Here is a 16,557-nt window from a genome sequence, read left to right as displayed (position 1 = left end):
TCACCTTTTAGGGGATTTTTTTTTTTTTTTGATGAGGAAATAACCAAAAATAAAGACTACACATATGTGGAGAAGTTGGAGATTATATCTATATGTATATAATCAAAGAATATATAATCAAAGAATAAATTAGGAGTGCTCAATGGTATGTTTACAAATAAACTAGCCACAAATTCTACAAGGGGCATTAAATATACAAAAGAACTGCATGATTCCAATGCCAGTTTAAATAATAAAAATGAATTAAATATAAATTAAGGTTTTCTTAGCATTTTCAAACCTGTATAATACAGTATATAACTGGGTTTACTGAAATATACATTGTCATATGTTGTCAGTATATGGAAAAAAGAAGTTCCTTTCTGGTCTTTACTACAAAAATGACTAGAGTTTCAAATTCGAGCTGATAGGTAATTCTATGTGGAAAGAATAAAATGACAAAATACAGCATGTTTTGATGAGGAAAACTTGCAACACATGAAATTCATCCTTTCTTTGTGAAAAGGAGTAATTGTATAAATGTAGAGATGTTTAGAGTTTACTTAAGTGTCAATTGAAGGAAAGACGCAAAGCCAAACTGGAAGCAGGAAGCAGGAAGGGAAGAGATGAACAAAATTGTGAGGAGAAAAAGACATTTTTGGTAAAGAAGGATAAAAAAAGAATTGTTTTCAAATGAGATCTAGTTTTACAAAATGAAGTTTCTGTTCAGCAGCAGAATGGCAGGCAATGTTCCAAAGTGAGGAAAAAGAATGAAAGCAACAGAGGGAAAGCATGCTACAGTCTGCAAGCTGGAGTTCTGCTAAGAACACATCTTACGAACAGAAACTTACACGTGGTCACATTCATAAAGCTCTTACAGGATTCTCTAAACCTGAACCTACACACTGAGGTAAAACGTGAGTCCCATTCTTTTTTACATGAATTAGTTTTAAAGGGTTATCTGTTCTCAGTAAAACTTAGAATAACTGGCTTAAGATACAAAGATTGTTGTATTTTCTCAAGATAAGCTTTCTACTGCCAGCGTTAGTTTTACAGAAAGTTAAATCTTAGTGATCGTTTTCTTTGTGACATCTGTTTTTAAGATCATCTTTTGCCTGCATCTATGTATGAGGACCCCGTAGGTGCAGTGTCCATAGAGGCTAGAAGAAGCCATTGGATCCCACTGAACTAAACTTGAAGATGACTACAAGCTGCTGTATGGTTGCTGGGAACTGAACTTGAGCCCTCTGCAAGAAGAGCAAGTGCTGTTAGCCCCTAAGCCATATCTATAACCTGACATCTGTTTGCTTTGAAGTCCTTTAAGTACTGCTTTTAAAGTGATTAAATCTGATTTGTGACTCTAGTTACATGAATAAGGATTATTTCTAGAATGATGTTTGGTTATCGATGTGAATGTATAAAGGACTGCAAAAGTTCATAGAATTCTAATGATCCATGCCATTTCCAAATTCTATATGCAATTTCATATACATTATATTATAAGAATTATATTATATTACATTATATTATAAGAAATATGGAATTTCCTTCCTTGCTCTTTTATTTCCAAACTTCCCATGCTTTATATTTACTGTATCTTTCTGCTTGGCTTATCTGTTGGAAGCGTGCTGCTTGAAAAGATAACCATTCCCAAAGAGCAGAACAGAGGAAAGGAACTTACCAACGGACTCCAGCAGAGCAGCTCCAGAGACCTGCTGCCAAAGGAGTGTAACACTGATTACCAGGCACCAATCACTTCTGCCCCTGACATGGGACCAAGCAAGCAACAGGGAGAGCAATGTGTCCACAACAATTACAGCCAAAGCCTAACTACAGGGGTTGGTAATTAACAAGTATTTGGAAATCTTTATTTAAAATGAGAAGGACAAAGTTGCCAAAAATCAAAATGTAGTTTCCATGCAGACCGAATTCCCCAAAACTACTTAAAGCTGGAGGCTGTAAAGGGAATGTCCTTGACATGATTGTCCCACAGAAACTATCACAACAGAATGTGCATGGCACTGGTATGTACAGATTGGCACCATAGCTTTGTATTTCTAGCAAGATATCCATTCTACCCAGCAACCACGGAGTAAGGTCACTCCTGTCTATTCACTGTAGCCAAAACCACTTATTCAAAAATATGTGGTGTAATCTTTCTCTCTTGGTCCTTTAAAAACTTCCTTCCTTCACCTTCCTTAATGACTGGTGTCCTCATTACAATCCTCTGCCATTCTCATTACAAAGCTATGGACAAAGAAATATCATTTAGTTTAGAAAATCTTTTTTTTTAATTTAATTTAGGTTGAGAAACGGAATCTAAAACTTCACAACATTATGTATAAACAAATGGAACATAGAATTTGAAGAATTGTGAGATTGGCAAATAAAAATAGATACATGCTGTGTTTATATAAAAAGACATGCCTTAACCTGGGTATGGAGGCTCATGCCTGTAATCCTAGTTCTCAGGAGACTGAGGCAAGAGGATCACCATGAGCTCAAGACAAACCCAAACTATATGATGAATTCCGAGGTAAGTGTGGGTAAAGTAGCAAGAGAACCTTAAGTATGAAGCATCAAGAGTTGGAAAATAAAAGAATGAATGAAGAAAAGTACACAGTGACCAATACACGGGAAGACTTTCATGCTGATTAAGGACTAAATTAAATCCACACAACAAACAACAGTTATAAACCTGTAGGCCAACAACAACTGTTTCAAAACCTGTAAAGCATAATGTATGAGCCTTTAATATATTTGGAACCCCACAAAGACCCTCTCGAGAATGACATTTTAATAATGAGTTGCTCTCTTAGCAAACAGCATTCTTAGGCTAATGAATGCTTAGCACCAAACACTGACTCCTTTGAAACATCTCTCTGTAATGAAAGTTCATCAGGGAAGTCTCTAGAACTTTCCATCCTGGTTTCATCAACTATGCCTGGAAGAGTCACATACACGACCTATTTGGATTTGGAGGAAGGGATGTGTAGAAGGAACCGAGAAAGTTATCAATAAATAAATTGATGACTAAGACCTCCTCATTCCTTGTTCTATTTTCATTAAGTATTCATTAACAATGAATGAGGACAGGCTCTTTGTCTAAGAACTACATTCTATTTTGTGACCCAAGGAATGAGAGCACAAAGACAGATCGGCATAACTTATTCATAATCAATAACTAATTATTCACAAAGCTAACACTAGATGACAAGCAGAAACTACAAGCACACTAAAGGCAGTAAAGGTGCCAAGTAGTACCTAGATGAAGACCAGCATTCAGCCTGTCTGCTGCAAGATGTGTCTGCTTCAGGCTTTCTAGTTAATGTGATCCACCCACACAGAAGGCAGACAAACATACAGCAGAGGAGCCTCTGGCTGCCTGGGGTCTTTCACTGAGTTCAAGATGAACCACATTTGTTTGGGCCAGAGCTACTGTTCTCATTTCAAGACAAAAAGAGCTTCCCAAGTGCAAGAGAAGAGTGGGGAATGGGACTGCACAACAGAAAGACAGCCACAGAGTGCGGGAAGTGTCAATATCCCTATCTACCAAGTTTAGTCTCTTTGTTCTTCAGAAGAATAATTGCTCGCAATTATCCCAGGATTTAACACAGCAGCTATATTATACTTGAAAACACAGCAGACCATTTTGAAAGAAGAAGAAAAAGAATAAGCCTCAAAAGTTTGTTCAGCTGAAAAAAAAAATAAAACCTACTTATCAATCCAAGCTGTGAGAACAACTGTTTCTCTCCAAAGGTAATGAGTGTACTGTAGGTAAGGAAATGGGAACTCCCCATTTTGCTCCCCGCCTCTGAAAATACCCTGCATGAGACCTACATAGAGCTTCTGATGATCAAACACTCCAGATGTCTGCCTGGGATACCACCAAGCTGTTGACTCTTCATGAAACCCATTCAAAACAGAAATGTGCCAAGACTCCAATCAGAACTTTAAAGTCAAAGATAAATATCATGGAAGGACAAGGTCAGGACATCATGGGTGGGAAATGAAGCCTCTGGAAGAAGCAGCTCTGGCTAGAAGGGCATGAGTTTTGTTTTTTGTTTTTTTGGTTTTTTAGCCCCTGAAATCCACAAGATATTAAAACACCTTCACAGGTTTCATCCGAAGATAAAAAAAAAAAAAAGTATTTCTTGTATCCACACAATATGGCTACAAGTGCACCTTGCATTCTGAAAGGCACATATGTTCTTTCATCCTTCCAAGATCCTGGCAGGCAGCTAAAACCCACACATGCAGAAGGTTTGACAAGGATGTGAAAATTGTGATACAGACAGGACATAAGTTATTACATATTTTTTGAAGAAGAAAGGAGAGAGGGAAAGAAAAACAAGACAGACAAGGAAGAGCCTATACCATCTCATCATGATGCCCTTGTGTCAGTAAGGAAGGCCATGACTCCAGACAAAAACCTTGGAGAGTGCAAGACTTTGCTCCTCTTAGAGATGGCTGACATTCAATTCGTGTTTTGCACAATCTTGGCTCTCAGAAAGTGTAAGTTATTCTAGCAAAGAAATTCAGTTTGGGAGAGGGCTGGGTCTTGCTGAGACCTAGCTTGCAGAGGCAGGCTGAATACCCAGCACAGGCAAAAGGTCATTCCTGAGGCCCTATATGGGGTACTTCCTGTGTCATGTTCAGGTTAGGTTTTAGTTGGGGCATATGGTTTAAGAGGACACTGAGACAAGAGGGCAAGAGGACTACCGGGACCATGTTATAGTGCTACAGACAGACAGAGAGGGAAAAACAAGGTGGGGGCTCCCAGGAAAGTTCAGACCCCGGCACCAGAGACAGACAATATGATGGAGTCGTGGTAAAGTCAGAGCCCACAGGGCTGAGGGTAGACAGTCTCCTCTTATACCTTTTGAGAATGGAAAAGTTTCACAGCAAGTGCCTAAATCGAGGCTCTCTGCTTCCCATGCAGAAGGAAGGGAAGGAGGGAGTAGAGGAGGGAACAGGATGTGGTGGCACCCCTTTGGTGTAAACTCACTTCCCATGTGAGATGTCCCCATGTGAGGCTCATGACAGGAGGATATGAGTCAGTATCTGTGAGAAGAGAGCTGAGCAGAAGTTGTATTCTAATACCACATTCTTACAGGAAGTTGTGTGTTTCTAGTAGCTCATCTGTTAGCCATCTAGTATTCCAATGACTGAAAATCATAAAGATGCTGGTGACGAGAGTCTCTATGAGAAACTCTTATGAGAAAGAAATGTGCAATAGAGCCTACATGAAGATAACATAGAACCTGGGATGAAGTAGGGAAATACTAAGCATTCAAAGCACAGGTAAACTGGGTTGAAGATATGCAAGAGTGGAGACTATCTGCTCTATAGAAGGAATCTCTTGTGTGTTGTATGGATGCATCACCTGTCAATTAAACAATCTATAGCCTGTGGCTGAGGCAGGAAATAGGAGGTGGAACATCCAATAAACAGAGGGATTTCAGTATAGAGCCAGGTGTACAGGATTCAGCCAGCAAGATCTGAGGAGGATGGATGCATGGAGCCTGAGCTCAGGTAACCAACCATGTGGCAAAATTATATTAGTAATATGAGTTATTTTGTTATGAACTAGTCAGAGTTATATGGCCTAGATATCTGCATAATATTTAATGAGTCTCATGAGTAGTTATTCCCGGAGCTAAGGGACAGGAAGAAAAACACTACAACCTACTATACTGCCTAATATATACTTATTGTATATTTTCATTTTGTTGAAGGTAACATAATCTCTGCTTCAACTGAGTTCCCACCTATCTCTCTTGAAGCTAGGGTGGTCGTGTGACAACTTCTGTCAATGAGATGAAAATAACACACTGCATTCTGAAAGCTGGAAGAGGCTTTTTCTAGGAGAACTGGGCATAGCTACACACCCTATACCCTGACCTCACTGCTCATAGGCATCAGGCTAGAAAAGGCAGATCTACCTTAAAGTCATGAGAAAAAGCCTCTAAAGATAAGAAGATAAAAAGATACTGGATGCAGAGAACATGAGGGATACCATGGAGCAAGTGATTGTGAGCCATAGTCTTCTTCAGGCCAGAAGTTATATATAGGGTAGGTGAGTAAAGTGGGTCTCACCTGGCAAAACCTTCTAAGTAAATTTTTAATGTCAACAACCAGCCAAACGTATGCCCTAACCAGCATAAGACTGATCAAACTGAACAAATCTGAGATACCATGCTTCTAAGATCTTATGCCTGGAATCCCAAGTTCATAGTCTACACTTGAAAAGAACTAAAGAGAGAGGCAGAGAATTTGCTACTGGTTGACCCACCTGATCTCAGTGGACTGAGTGACCATCCATAGTCATTTCTAATGAAGCACTGATGTAAATGAGGCAGCCTTTGCTATGGCACCCCACATACACAGGTTGCTGTTATGAATCTCTGAGGAATGAGGAAACCCTCGCTGTGGCTGCCAAGGAGGCACACATCCTCAAGCCCCTGATTCAGCAGCACATGGAGCATACACTGGACAAGATTACAAATTTTCAGTTAAACCATGATGAAAGCCACAACGCCAAACTAGTATGGGTTTTCTTTCTAGCTCACCCTCCTGCCTTACTGTAATGAGAGAATTTAAAGAAAAATTTTAAAACAGGGACTGGAGAGATGGCTGAGTGGCTGAGAGTGCTTGCTGCCAGTGCTGAGGACCCGATATGATCCCCGGAAACCACATTGTGGAAGAAAAGAACCAACTCTTGCAGGTTGTCCACTGACCTCTACACTTGAGTCATGACATGGTCAGAGAAGAGAGTTGTGTAATGGAAGGAAATAATGAAAAATGATGATTCCAAGGGCCACAGAGTTCACTCTCGCATAATTAGCATGACTGAAATCAAACCAAACAACATACAGGAATGCATAGGCAAGTTTATCTTGTCCTCATTCCCACCTAACAGTGAGAAAATCACCATCAACTTAAACACCCCCAAAAGACAGAACCCTTCTACAGTAAGTGCCATGCCAACCTCCAGCAAGTAAAAAGAAAGAACATACCTTTGAGATATCTATCAAGGACAAAGCCTGATATGTCCACCCTTGGGTCTACATATATCTCTACTGGCTTACCCATGGGAACCCCAGAGTGAGTCGAGCACTGTTACCCCAGTCCCAAGAGCAAGAGGAGGGCTGCCCAGTCCCTCGTAGATACACCTATTTTGACCACTACCGGTCTACACAATCAGTATCATGCTGCTATGGCATTCTTTATGCTTCCTTTCCCTTTCCTCTTGGTACTTATCAACATATCTACTTCAAGCAGGTAAAGTTGAAGCTTAGAGGAAATAGGTGTTGATAAGGGTCCAATGAACATTTGCCCAGTTCTCACTGATAACAGGTGGTATGCCCTGTTCTCTGCAAAGGCAGCATGCTCTCTGATTGATGGGTTCACAAAGCCCTTCCCTGTGTGAAGAGACCAACCACAAGAAAATCCTCGCTGTAAATCACCATCAAATGGCACCCTCCAAAAATAAGCAGAGTGCACTCCATACCGTAAACCCAGACTATCTACCTGTACATCTCTTTTGATAGTGGGAGATACTGATTTCATTTTATCAGGACAAAGGTGGATGTTATAAGTTTATAAAGGACCAACATTCTCTGAAATAATCAAGTCATACATACCCCAACTTGGATTCAAGCACAAAATTAAAGGTGATCAGTGGCCACGAAACACTCACTAGGCAGGCTGCCCAAGGGTGCTCTAGTATCTGGAGAAATACAGCATTCTGCTGGAAGGAAAATAGTGCCCAGCGCCCTGCAGTGCTCCCATGTGAGGCAGTACCACTTGATTTTGGCTTTTCCTCCTCATTGCTTGTTTCATTTTTGTTTGCTCTTGTGGGGCTTTTTGCTCTATGAAGATATACTGAAAAGTACTGCCAAGCTCTTAGTGGATGCCCAGCACTGCGTGAGAAGCATTACAAACACTTTCAGCAGACAATGCTTGGCTCACAGGCACACTTTCGAGACTCTGGGACAACACAAACTGCAGGGACAGCCGTGGAAGCAGTCAGGGTCAGAGTGGGCAAACGCACACCTGCCCTTTACCTATGGGTGTCTGGCCATGGCAGGCAAGGAAAGGAGGGAAGATGAGCCAAGGACAGGGAGGAGGACAAAGAGGAGAGAGTGAGGGAAAGAAAAAAACGAGGGAAGTGAGCATTTTCCAGGGCTTTGGCTGAACACTTACTGGTTGAACAATACCCGAGAGCGCACGATGAACTTGAAGATGTACTCCAAGGCTTTTATGGCTTTGTACAGCTGCTCATTGATTCCCGGCTTCTCCGCACTTGCCACATAGGTCCTCAACACCTTGGTCAGCTTCCTAGTCCCAAGGGAAACATATGTCAAGCAAGAGTTCAGAAATCCCAAAGAGACACTTATCTGAAAGTGATGTCTACATCATCACTTTTACTCTGGTTTCCACCTATGGATACATGAATAGTCATGAAGCTTTTCTTATCAGACGAAGCGCTTGGTAAATGTCTTCCTGGCAACGTAAGAATGGTGAAGGGGTGAGATGAAAGAGTTCCTCCCTCATGACCATCAGCCGCCTGTTCAGGTGAACTAATCTGCTGCAACTGAATGCCTTGGATGGGAAATTTCTGGATGACAATGCAAATAAACAGTGCTAAATTTTAAATGAAATTCCTAGGAATCTCTATTAAGAGCATAAAAAAATGAGAATAATAATATTTTTAGAATAGATATCATATTTCTTAGTAATGGAATTCACCCCTGAATGAAAAATATATATAAATATTTTAAAACATAAATAATAACTGTATTTCTGATGGTCATATTTATAAACTGGGAGCATAAAACAAATCACTAACATGAAAAAGTTTACACAAATCACAGCATGTATAAATTCATCAGAATTATTTTTCAAATTATCCATCCCACGGCAGACATAAGGATGGGAAGGAAATACAAATGAATTGTTCCCTGGGACTCTGCAATTAATAGCTTCTTAAGATTTGGGGGACTTCTGGGATACTGCACGTTGTTTGTTGGTTTTTGATGTTTAAAGCAGAGTCTCTCTCTGTAGTCCCAGGTGCCTTGGAACAATTATTCGATGGTTCTCAACCTGTGGATTGAGACCCCTTTAGGGTCACATATTAGATATCTTGCATATCAGGTATCTATATTACAATGCCTAATAATAACAAAATTACAGTTATGAAGTAGCAACAAAATAATTTCATGGTTGGAGTCACCACAACATGAGGAACTGTATTAAAGGGTCACAGCTTTAGGAAGACTGATACCCAATGATAGACCAGGCTGTCCTTGAACTCAGAGAGATCCATCTGCTTCTGCCTCAAGAGTACTAGGATTAAAGATATGTGCCAGCACACCCAGCCATAAATACATTTTTACAAAATTCTTGGCACAGCAAAAAGCCTCAAATTTTCCTTCATTACATATGACCAAAGTCTAAACGGTAAGAGATTCACTCAGAACATCAGGGTATGTGAGAACGGCAGTTCAAAAGAAACAAAATTTGAGAAATATCATTTTAAAAAAGTAATCAACTTCATTAGTAAACAAATATATGTAAATTCAAATAAGACAGGGATGAGAAAGCAGCTCAGTAGGAAGATGCCAGCAGCAGGTGCCAAGCCCTACATCCAATCCCAGCACACAGAAAAAAATAAGGTAAATAATACAATTATATAAACAAATAACAAGTAAAACGTTTGCCTAATAAAGAGAGAATGAGGGAATAAATGGGAACAAGACTCCTTGGAGGGAAACTAACAGTATATATCAGGGTATTTTATCATTGACACCAGTTAAGAGCAAATATATTCAGATCCTTTGACATCAGTAACTCCACTTTGAGAAATCTCATACAGCAGCAATTACAAGTATATTCAGTAACATACACCTCAGCTTTGTCTGCAACAATAAAATATATGAGCGATACGGTGTGTATCCCCTGAGCTGTGTAAATAATTTAAGTATGAAAGAGAGTAGAACACTGCTCAAACTGTTATGTATGAAAAGGGAAAGGCTGGACAGGAGGTTCCACCACCGCTAACATGGAGGTGGCGTTGTTGTTTTGTGTTTCGTTTTATTTGTGAGAAAAGGTTTCCTGTAATCCCGGCTGTCATATGAAGCTGAGGAAGACCTTGGACCTCTGATCCTCTAGCCTTCACGTCAAGAGTGCTGGGATTACAGGGGTTTGCTATGGAACCCTGTTTTATGTGCTGGGTAATCAACCCCAGGACTTCTGTGCACTCTGGATGCTGAGCTACATCCAGGGTCACACCTTCCAACTCTGTGCAAAGGGATGTTTGTAAGTTGCCGGTGGGCATACAAAGCGATACAATAATTTCATAAACTACGTGTGTGTCCCTCCGGTCCAGCAAATTTAGTCCCAAGCGTTTATCCAAGAGAAATGAACTCTGTGTCTATAAAATACAAGAAGATTTCTCTGTCTTATGCAGAATACTAGGAAACTAGCAGCCCCCGCACATCTACCAATAATGACTGAACAAATCATGAGACTCAATTACGACTAAGACATCAAAAAAGACCCAATTCAAACAATGACACATACAGCAATATGGACAAATCTCAAAGCATTATGCTGAAGGAAAAGAGGCCAGGTGCACATGAGTACATGGTATTCAAGAGAAGACAAAGAGAGCTGTGATACAGAGATGACAACATGGCTGCTTCTAGAGAGGGACAATGACTCTGTGGGCAAGAGGGGTCCTCCTCAAGTGGGGGATAGCAATACATTACAGGCATCTTGTCTCCGGCAGTAGATACAAGGGTGGGGGGGAAAACCTGCATGAATTCATATAATACCTCATTGTAGCAATGAACAAAAAGCTTTGAAATTCCATTCCCTTTAAAAATGTATTTACTTTCGTGCGTGTGTATGTATGTGTGTGTGTGTGTGTGCGCGCGCGCCTGCACCAGTTCATATATACCACATGTGTGCAGATATCCACAGAGGCATCAAATCCCAGAGAACTAGAGTTACAGGCGGTTGTGAGACACTGTGTGGTGCTGGGAACCAAATTCAGACTCTCTGTGGGAGCACTGAGAACACGCGGTCATTGAGCCGTTTCTCCAGGCACAGTTCTGAATTTTAAACAAGCAAAAATACCGTGGTGCATCATGTAGGGTGATGGGTCAGTGGGTAAAATGCTTGTCACAAGGATGAGGACCTAGGTTCAATGCCCAGTAACCACTAATAAAAGACAGCCAGAGTAGCAGCAGACACTTGCAACTCCAGCACCAGCAAGGCTGGTGAGACAGAGGAGAATTTGTGGGATTTACAGAGAAGTGAGTCTAACGAAACCAGGAGCTTCAGGTGCAGTGAGAGGTCCTGCTCAAAAAACAAGGTGGAGACATGAAGGAGGACCTCTGACATGAATACTTAACTTATGCAGGTGAACATGCCTATACAGTCATATGTACATACATATACAACACACGCGCGTGCACACACACACACACACACACAGATTTTGACTTTTAATATTTTTGAATTTTATTTGATATGTATGGTTCTTTTGCTTGCATGTACATCCACGCACAACATGTGTGTCTCTTGTCATAGGAACCCAGAAGAAGGTATCAGGTTCTCTGGAACCAGAGTTACAGACTGTCAAGAGCTGTCATGTGGGTGATACACATCAAAACAGATCCTCTGAAAGAATAGCCAGGGTTCCTACTCCTTGAAACATCCCCCAGCTCCCTGCATACAACGTTAATTAAACAAAAAAAAAAAAAAAAAAAAAAAAATACGCCAAAAGGCTTGTGAGTGAGCAAGTGACTGACTGAGAAGGCATTTCTGTCATGGATCATGTTACAGCACCTCGAAAAAGAAGCCTGAGCCATTGGGGGAGCCAGTCTGATGTGTGAACTTCAGGAGTGCATTCTGAAGGATGGCCTGCAGGATCCCTCGGCCATGGGGTCTGGCACTGGGACTCACTCACTGGGAAGGGCCCCAAAGCAAGGGCCACTCCTTGAAGTCCTTAATATCCAGGACACAAGTGAAATCCTAGCGCAAGTCTGTCTCACTCAGCTCCTGTTATTTTTTTCCAAGCTACACAACCTCTTTTCTTTTCACCATTGTTCACATCCCCAACTCAACAACAAATCCTTAGCACACACTTGGCAAGGAGAATCCTTCCAACTGTTTTATCAAAGGAAAGGATTGAAATAATAATGATGATTTACAAAGAGAATGGCCCAAACCCAGAAAATAAATCTGCAAGGCCATTTCATGACTGCACCAAGATCAAAACCTCTATGGAAGCAAGAAAGGAGCACAGCAAACGGAGCCTCAAGTATGCCAATAGGGAGCCCACAGCAACTCCATGAGATCCAGAGCATGGAACAGAAAAGAGCCATGACATAAAGGTTACATGTAGAGCAGCCCTCACAGGAACTCCTTCTTCTCTTATCTGGAGCCATACTGGTCACAGCCAGGGTGCCCTAGCCTCCACGAACTGTCAAAGAAGGGACCTATGCAGGAGCTGACCTGCTAAAGAGAACATCCACTACCCCGAGCCTTCTCCCTGCTTAGATAGCTTTTGGAAAGCATGGCAAAAGATGGCAATACACCTTCCCCTAGGAGGCAGGAGGAGGTGAACCTGTGAACTTGAGGCCATCTTGATCTACATAGTGAGTTCCAAGCCAGGGATGCATAAAGAGACTTGCTGAGGTCTTCAGGGAACTGGATGGATGGAGATTCTTAATACACAGTGCCAGAGTTTCGGGTGGCCCACAGAACACTACGAGCACCCAGAATGGAATGAAATAATACGCAGGGGCAGCCTCCAGTGGTGTTCCGACTCACAAATCAAAACCTACTCATTTGGTGTTTCAAAGTCTGAAATACTCTGATTCATTGCTGAGGAACCAAGGTTTCCTCAGAGTTAAGATTTTACTGTTTCAGAGGCTAGTGAGATGTCTCAGTGGTAAGGATCACATTCTGCTCTGCCAGAGGAACCAAGTTTGATTCCCAGCTCCCCTGTAGGGCAGCTTACAACTGCCTGTCACTCCGGCTCCAGGAGAACTGGTGCCTCTTCTGGACTCCACAAGCATCTGCACACCCATACAAACATATGCACACACAATTTAAATTTTTTCTCTTAAAACTCTTGTAGGAAAACGGTTTTATTGTTTTAAGTGCAATGTGAAACATGTGGGTTCCTATTTCTTTTATTTACTTACCAACATGGAGGTTCTGTTATTAATTCTTGCAGTTAATACGGAAAACAATGGATTGGAAATTTATCAGAATGCAGTGCAATACCTATTTTTCTAAAACACAAGTCTTTTCAGCAGACAGCACTGACAGAACAGGAGGATACTGACTCATGCCTCTGTCTCATCTAAGCTTAAAGATAATTTGGTGCTTTAATTTCTCCCACTGATCCATCGCTTAATTTCCCAAAAACTAAACACATACACACACACACTTTTATTTTAAGTGGGTTTCATATAACCCAGGTAGCCTATGAATCTGAATTTCTGACCCTCCTGACTCCACCCTCTGAGTGCTGGAATTGCAGCCATGACCCTTCACACCCTATGATGCTGGCTGGGGCTGGAACTAAGGGTGTCAGGGATGCTGTGCACTCTAGTGAGCTATATTTCCAGCCCCCAAATTTCTCCATTTTCATTTTTTTACCAGTGAGGATACTACTCCTTCTTTCACCAGCCCAACACAACAAGGCTGAGTCCCACACCAGGCAACATTCGATACCGAAGGTAGAACTCAGCACTGCTCTCACTTCATGATGTAAAGTAGGAATGCTACTCTCAAAACAGCTGACTGGTCACTCTTGAAAGGAAAGAATTTGAAATCAGCTACATATGGAGACCTTGCTACATGTGGAAGACATCTTCTGGCCATATCCACAATCCCTGAATAGCCATGCTTGGCAACTAGGGCAGGAAGGCACCCAAACTGTTCTTTTCCCAGAGACTCCATAGAAAAATGTCCAACATGCCAACCAACAGGACATCTCCACTGAGCAAAGAGAGCTTTCAATGAACATTAACAGAAAATTAACAAAACAATCGTCACAGCTTGCTCTGCAAGCTTCAGGGGGTTCTACAGCAACCACCCTGGCCAGGGACTCTACCTACCACCTGTCATAAACATGCAGGACAGGGCAGGAAGAGATCTGCAGCAGAACACTGGGCTGTGACACTCCCTGGCTTCATGAGCTGACATCCCTGGACCTTGAGTTCTCAGCTAGAGAAAGCAGCTCTCCAGCAGGGAAGATAGACAAAGTCTACTCAGAAGCACAGATGGGCTCTGGACTCATTTCACAGACTTTAACTTCTAAGTGTGCTGTTCTTAAAGAAATGGCATGACTTTTTTTTTTTTTTAGATTTTCAATGCAATTACACAACACAAAATTTGAAAACATGTCATTAAATCCCAACATGAGAGGGAAAGTCACACACAGTAAACGAACCCCAACAACTGCTTAGTCTAAGCATCAGGGTTTATTTTGAGCTCTAATAACTCATCAGAATTCTCAAACAAAACTACAATCTTTTTTTTTTATAGACAAAAAAAGCTGAAGGTCAGAGAGGTTAAGCAAATTGCCTAAGATCACACAATTCATAAAGGAAAGAGCTGCCATTTAAGCCAACGTATCCTGCATCCAGAATTGTTACCAAACAGGAGGTAACCTGCTTGCTGGCCCAAGCCCCACAGATTCCCTCAGACGGGGGGGGGGGGACAAGGGTACCAGACAGACAGAAGAAAAAAAGAAATCTAAGTAGTTTAACAGCCGGAACTTGTGTGAGAGAAGGGAAAAGATACTTTGAGGAGTGAGGAGGCTCATTGAAGAAAACAAAACTGCATTTATGTACACTAAAGGACCAATAACCTCAAAAGAGAAACATATTCGTTTATTCATTCATCAGCTGCTTGTTGGGGAGCTGCAGCATGACAGGAGGCATGAATCCATATATCAGCTTCATCGAACATAAGCAGAAATTTCTCAAAGATAAATGGAAGGGATGGAGGACAACAAGAATTTATTCCAGAATGTGGGGCTAATTTATCACATATCTCTTTCAACAAGACTTTCAGGTCTGTTAAGAAGGGAACAATAATACGAAGTATGCCAGTAAACCCAGAGTTTTGAGTCAAGAAGTGTGTGGCCATAGGACAAAGTCACAGAGGAAAATGATTGCAAACATCAAAGAAGGCAGCAGCAACGGTTTTCAAATAACACAGAACTCACGTGTAGGCTAAGGTTGCACTGAAGTGTTTCTTAATGTAAGTCTCCAAAACAGGATTAAAATGCTGAAACTTCCTATCCGCGATTAGTCCAATGATAAACACCTGTCAACGTAACCAAAATATTCTCATGAGTGCACACGGAAAATCATTCTGGAATCTTCCTCTGTGAAGTGGGGAGATGAGCTGGAAATGGTCCAGGCAGAGGCCATCCCCAGGTTTGGATCTCCCTACCCTAGCAAGGGGATTAACATAACTATAGTTATACATTAAAGTATATTTGCACTCCTCCCTGCTTCCCCCATTGATTGACTCCACAATGGAGAAGCTTTCAAGGTGACTGGGATGGGTCCCTCCCTGCTTCAAAGGCTGCAGCATGAAAGAAAACCTCACCCTCTGAGCAGATGAAAGGGAGGCCCCTTACCAGCGCATCAAACACCAAGGTATCAAACGTCTCACTCTCAGAGTTCTCCATCATGATGTTGAAGAGGGCATCCAAGGTGTCCTGCAGGAACTGCAAAGACACAAAAGGTTAGTGAGCAGTCCCTGCATCCTACATCCAGCCTGGGACAACCACAGTCTCTCCTCAGACTCCTCTTACCCACCTCCCCCTATTCCTGGATATAGAGCTTTAACTTGCAGTCAGGAACGGTGGCACACACCTGTAATCCCAACACCGGGGAGGCTTGGGTAGGATTGTCTGAGTTATACAGGTAGTCCCAGGCCCACCTGAGCTACAGAGTGAGACCTTATCTGAATAGATATCTGAATTAAGTAATTAAGCTACTAATTTCCAAGATTTTATTCAGGTGACAGGTGATTGAGACAAAATTTCACATGACTGAATTCCAGACCCAAAAAAATAAAAAAGCCATCCTGGACCGATCAGAGAATGACCAGAGCTGGGAGATGCCCTGTGTCAAACCATACCACACAGAGACCCTTCTTAAGGCTCTTCCATATTTTTATCAGGACATACCAAGCATAAGCATAAGAGGCCATGAGTGACAACCAGACATCACAGAGCATCAGCTTTCTCTGAGAAAGAGAAAGACCTTCTACTATCAGCTGAACCATCAAGAAGAAAATATGAGACAGAGTGTGCCTGCAGCTTAGGGACACAGCAGTGTGCTGCAACGTGAGTATGCATTACAATAATTGAATACTGTTTTTACAATCTACTGAAACTCACCAAAGAAATGACCGTATAGCACAGCAGAGCATCACTGATCTAATTAAGAAAAAATTAGACTTCAAAGATATGTAACACTAATCCCACACTCTAAAGGAGTTGTAAGATGAACTGGCCTAGATTTCCCTTAT

The 16,557-nt window shown here is 41.6% G+C and overlaps 1 protein-coding gene across 2 annotated transcripts in view; it reads right to left on the bottom strand.

The window, feature by feature from the left end:
• Dock1 (dedicator of cytokinesis 1) overlaps positions 1–16,557 on the bottom strand; it is a 494,434-nt gene that overhangs the window by 367,844 nt on the left and 110,033 nt on the right. For both annotated transcript variants that reach the window (XM_060381413.1, XM_060381416.1), the window contains exons 20-22: positions 15,659–15,748; positions 15,239–15,339; positions 8,188–8,322 (exon numbers count right to left, since the gene is read on the bottom strand). In XM_060381413.1, the coding sequence (XP_060237396.1) occupies positions 8,188–8,322; positions 15,239–15,339; positions 15,659–15,748 (326 nt within the window). The remainder of the gene's footprint in view (positions 1–8,187; positions 8,323–15,238; positions 15,340–15,658; positions 15,749–16,557) is intronic.

Source organism: Meriones unguiculatus, chromosome 1 (genome assembly GCF_030254825.1).
Source record: "Meriones unguiculatus strain TT.TT164.6M chromosome 1, Bangor_MerUng_6.1, whole genome shotgun sequence".
Lineage (NCBI taxonomy): Eukaryota > Metazoa > Chordata > Mammalia > Rodentia > Muridae > Meriones > Meriones unguiculatus.
This window is presented reverse-complemented; position numbering and strand designations above follow the sequence as displayed.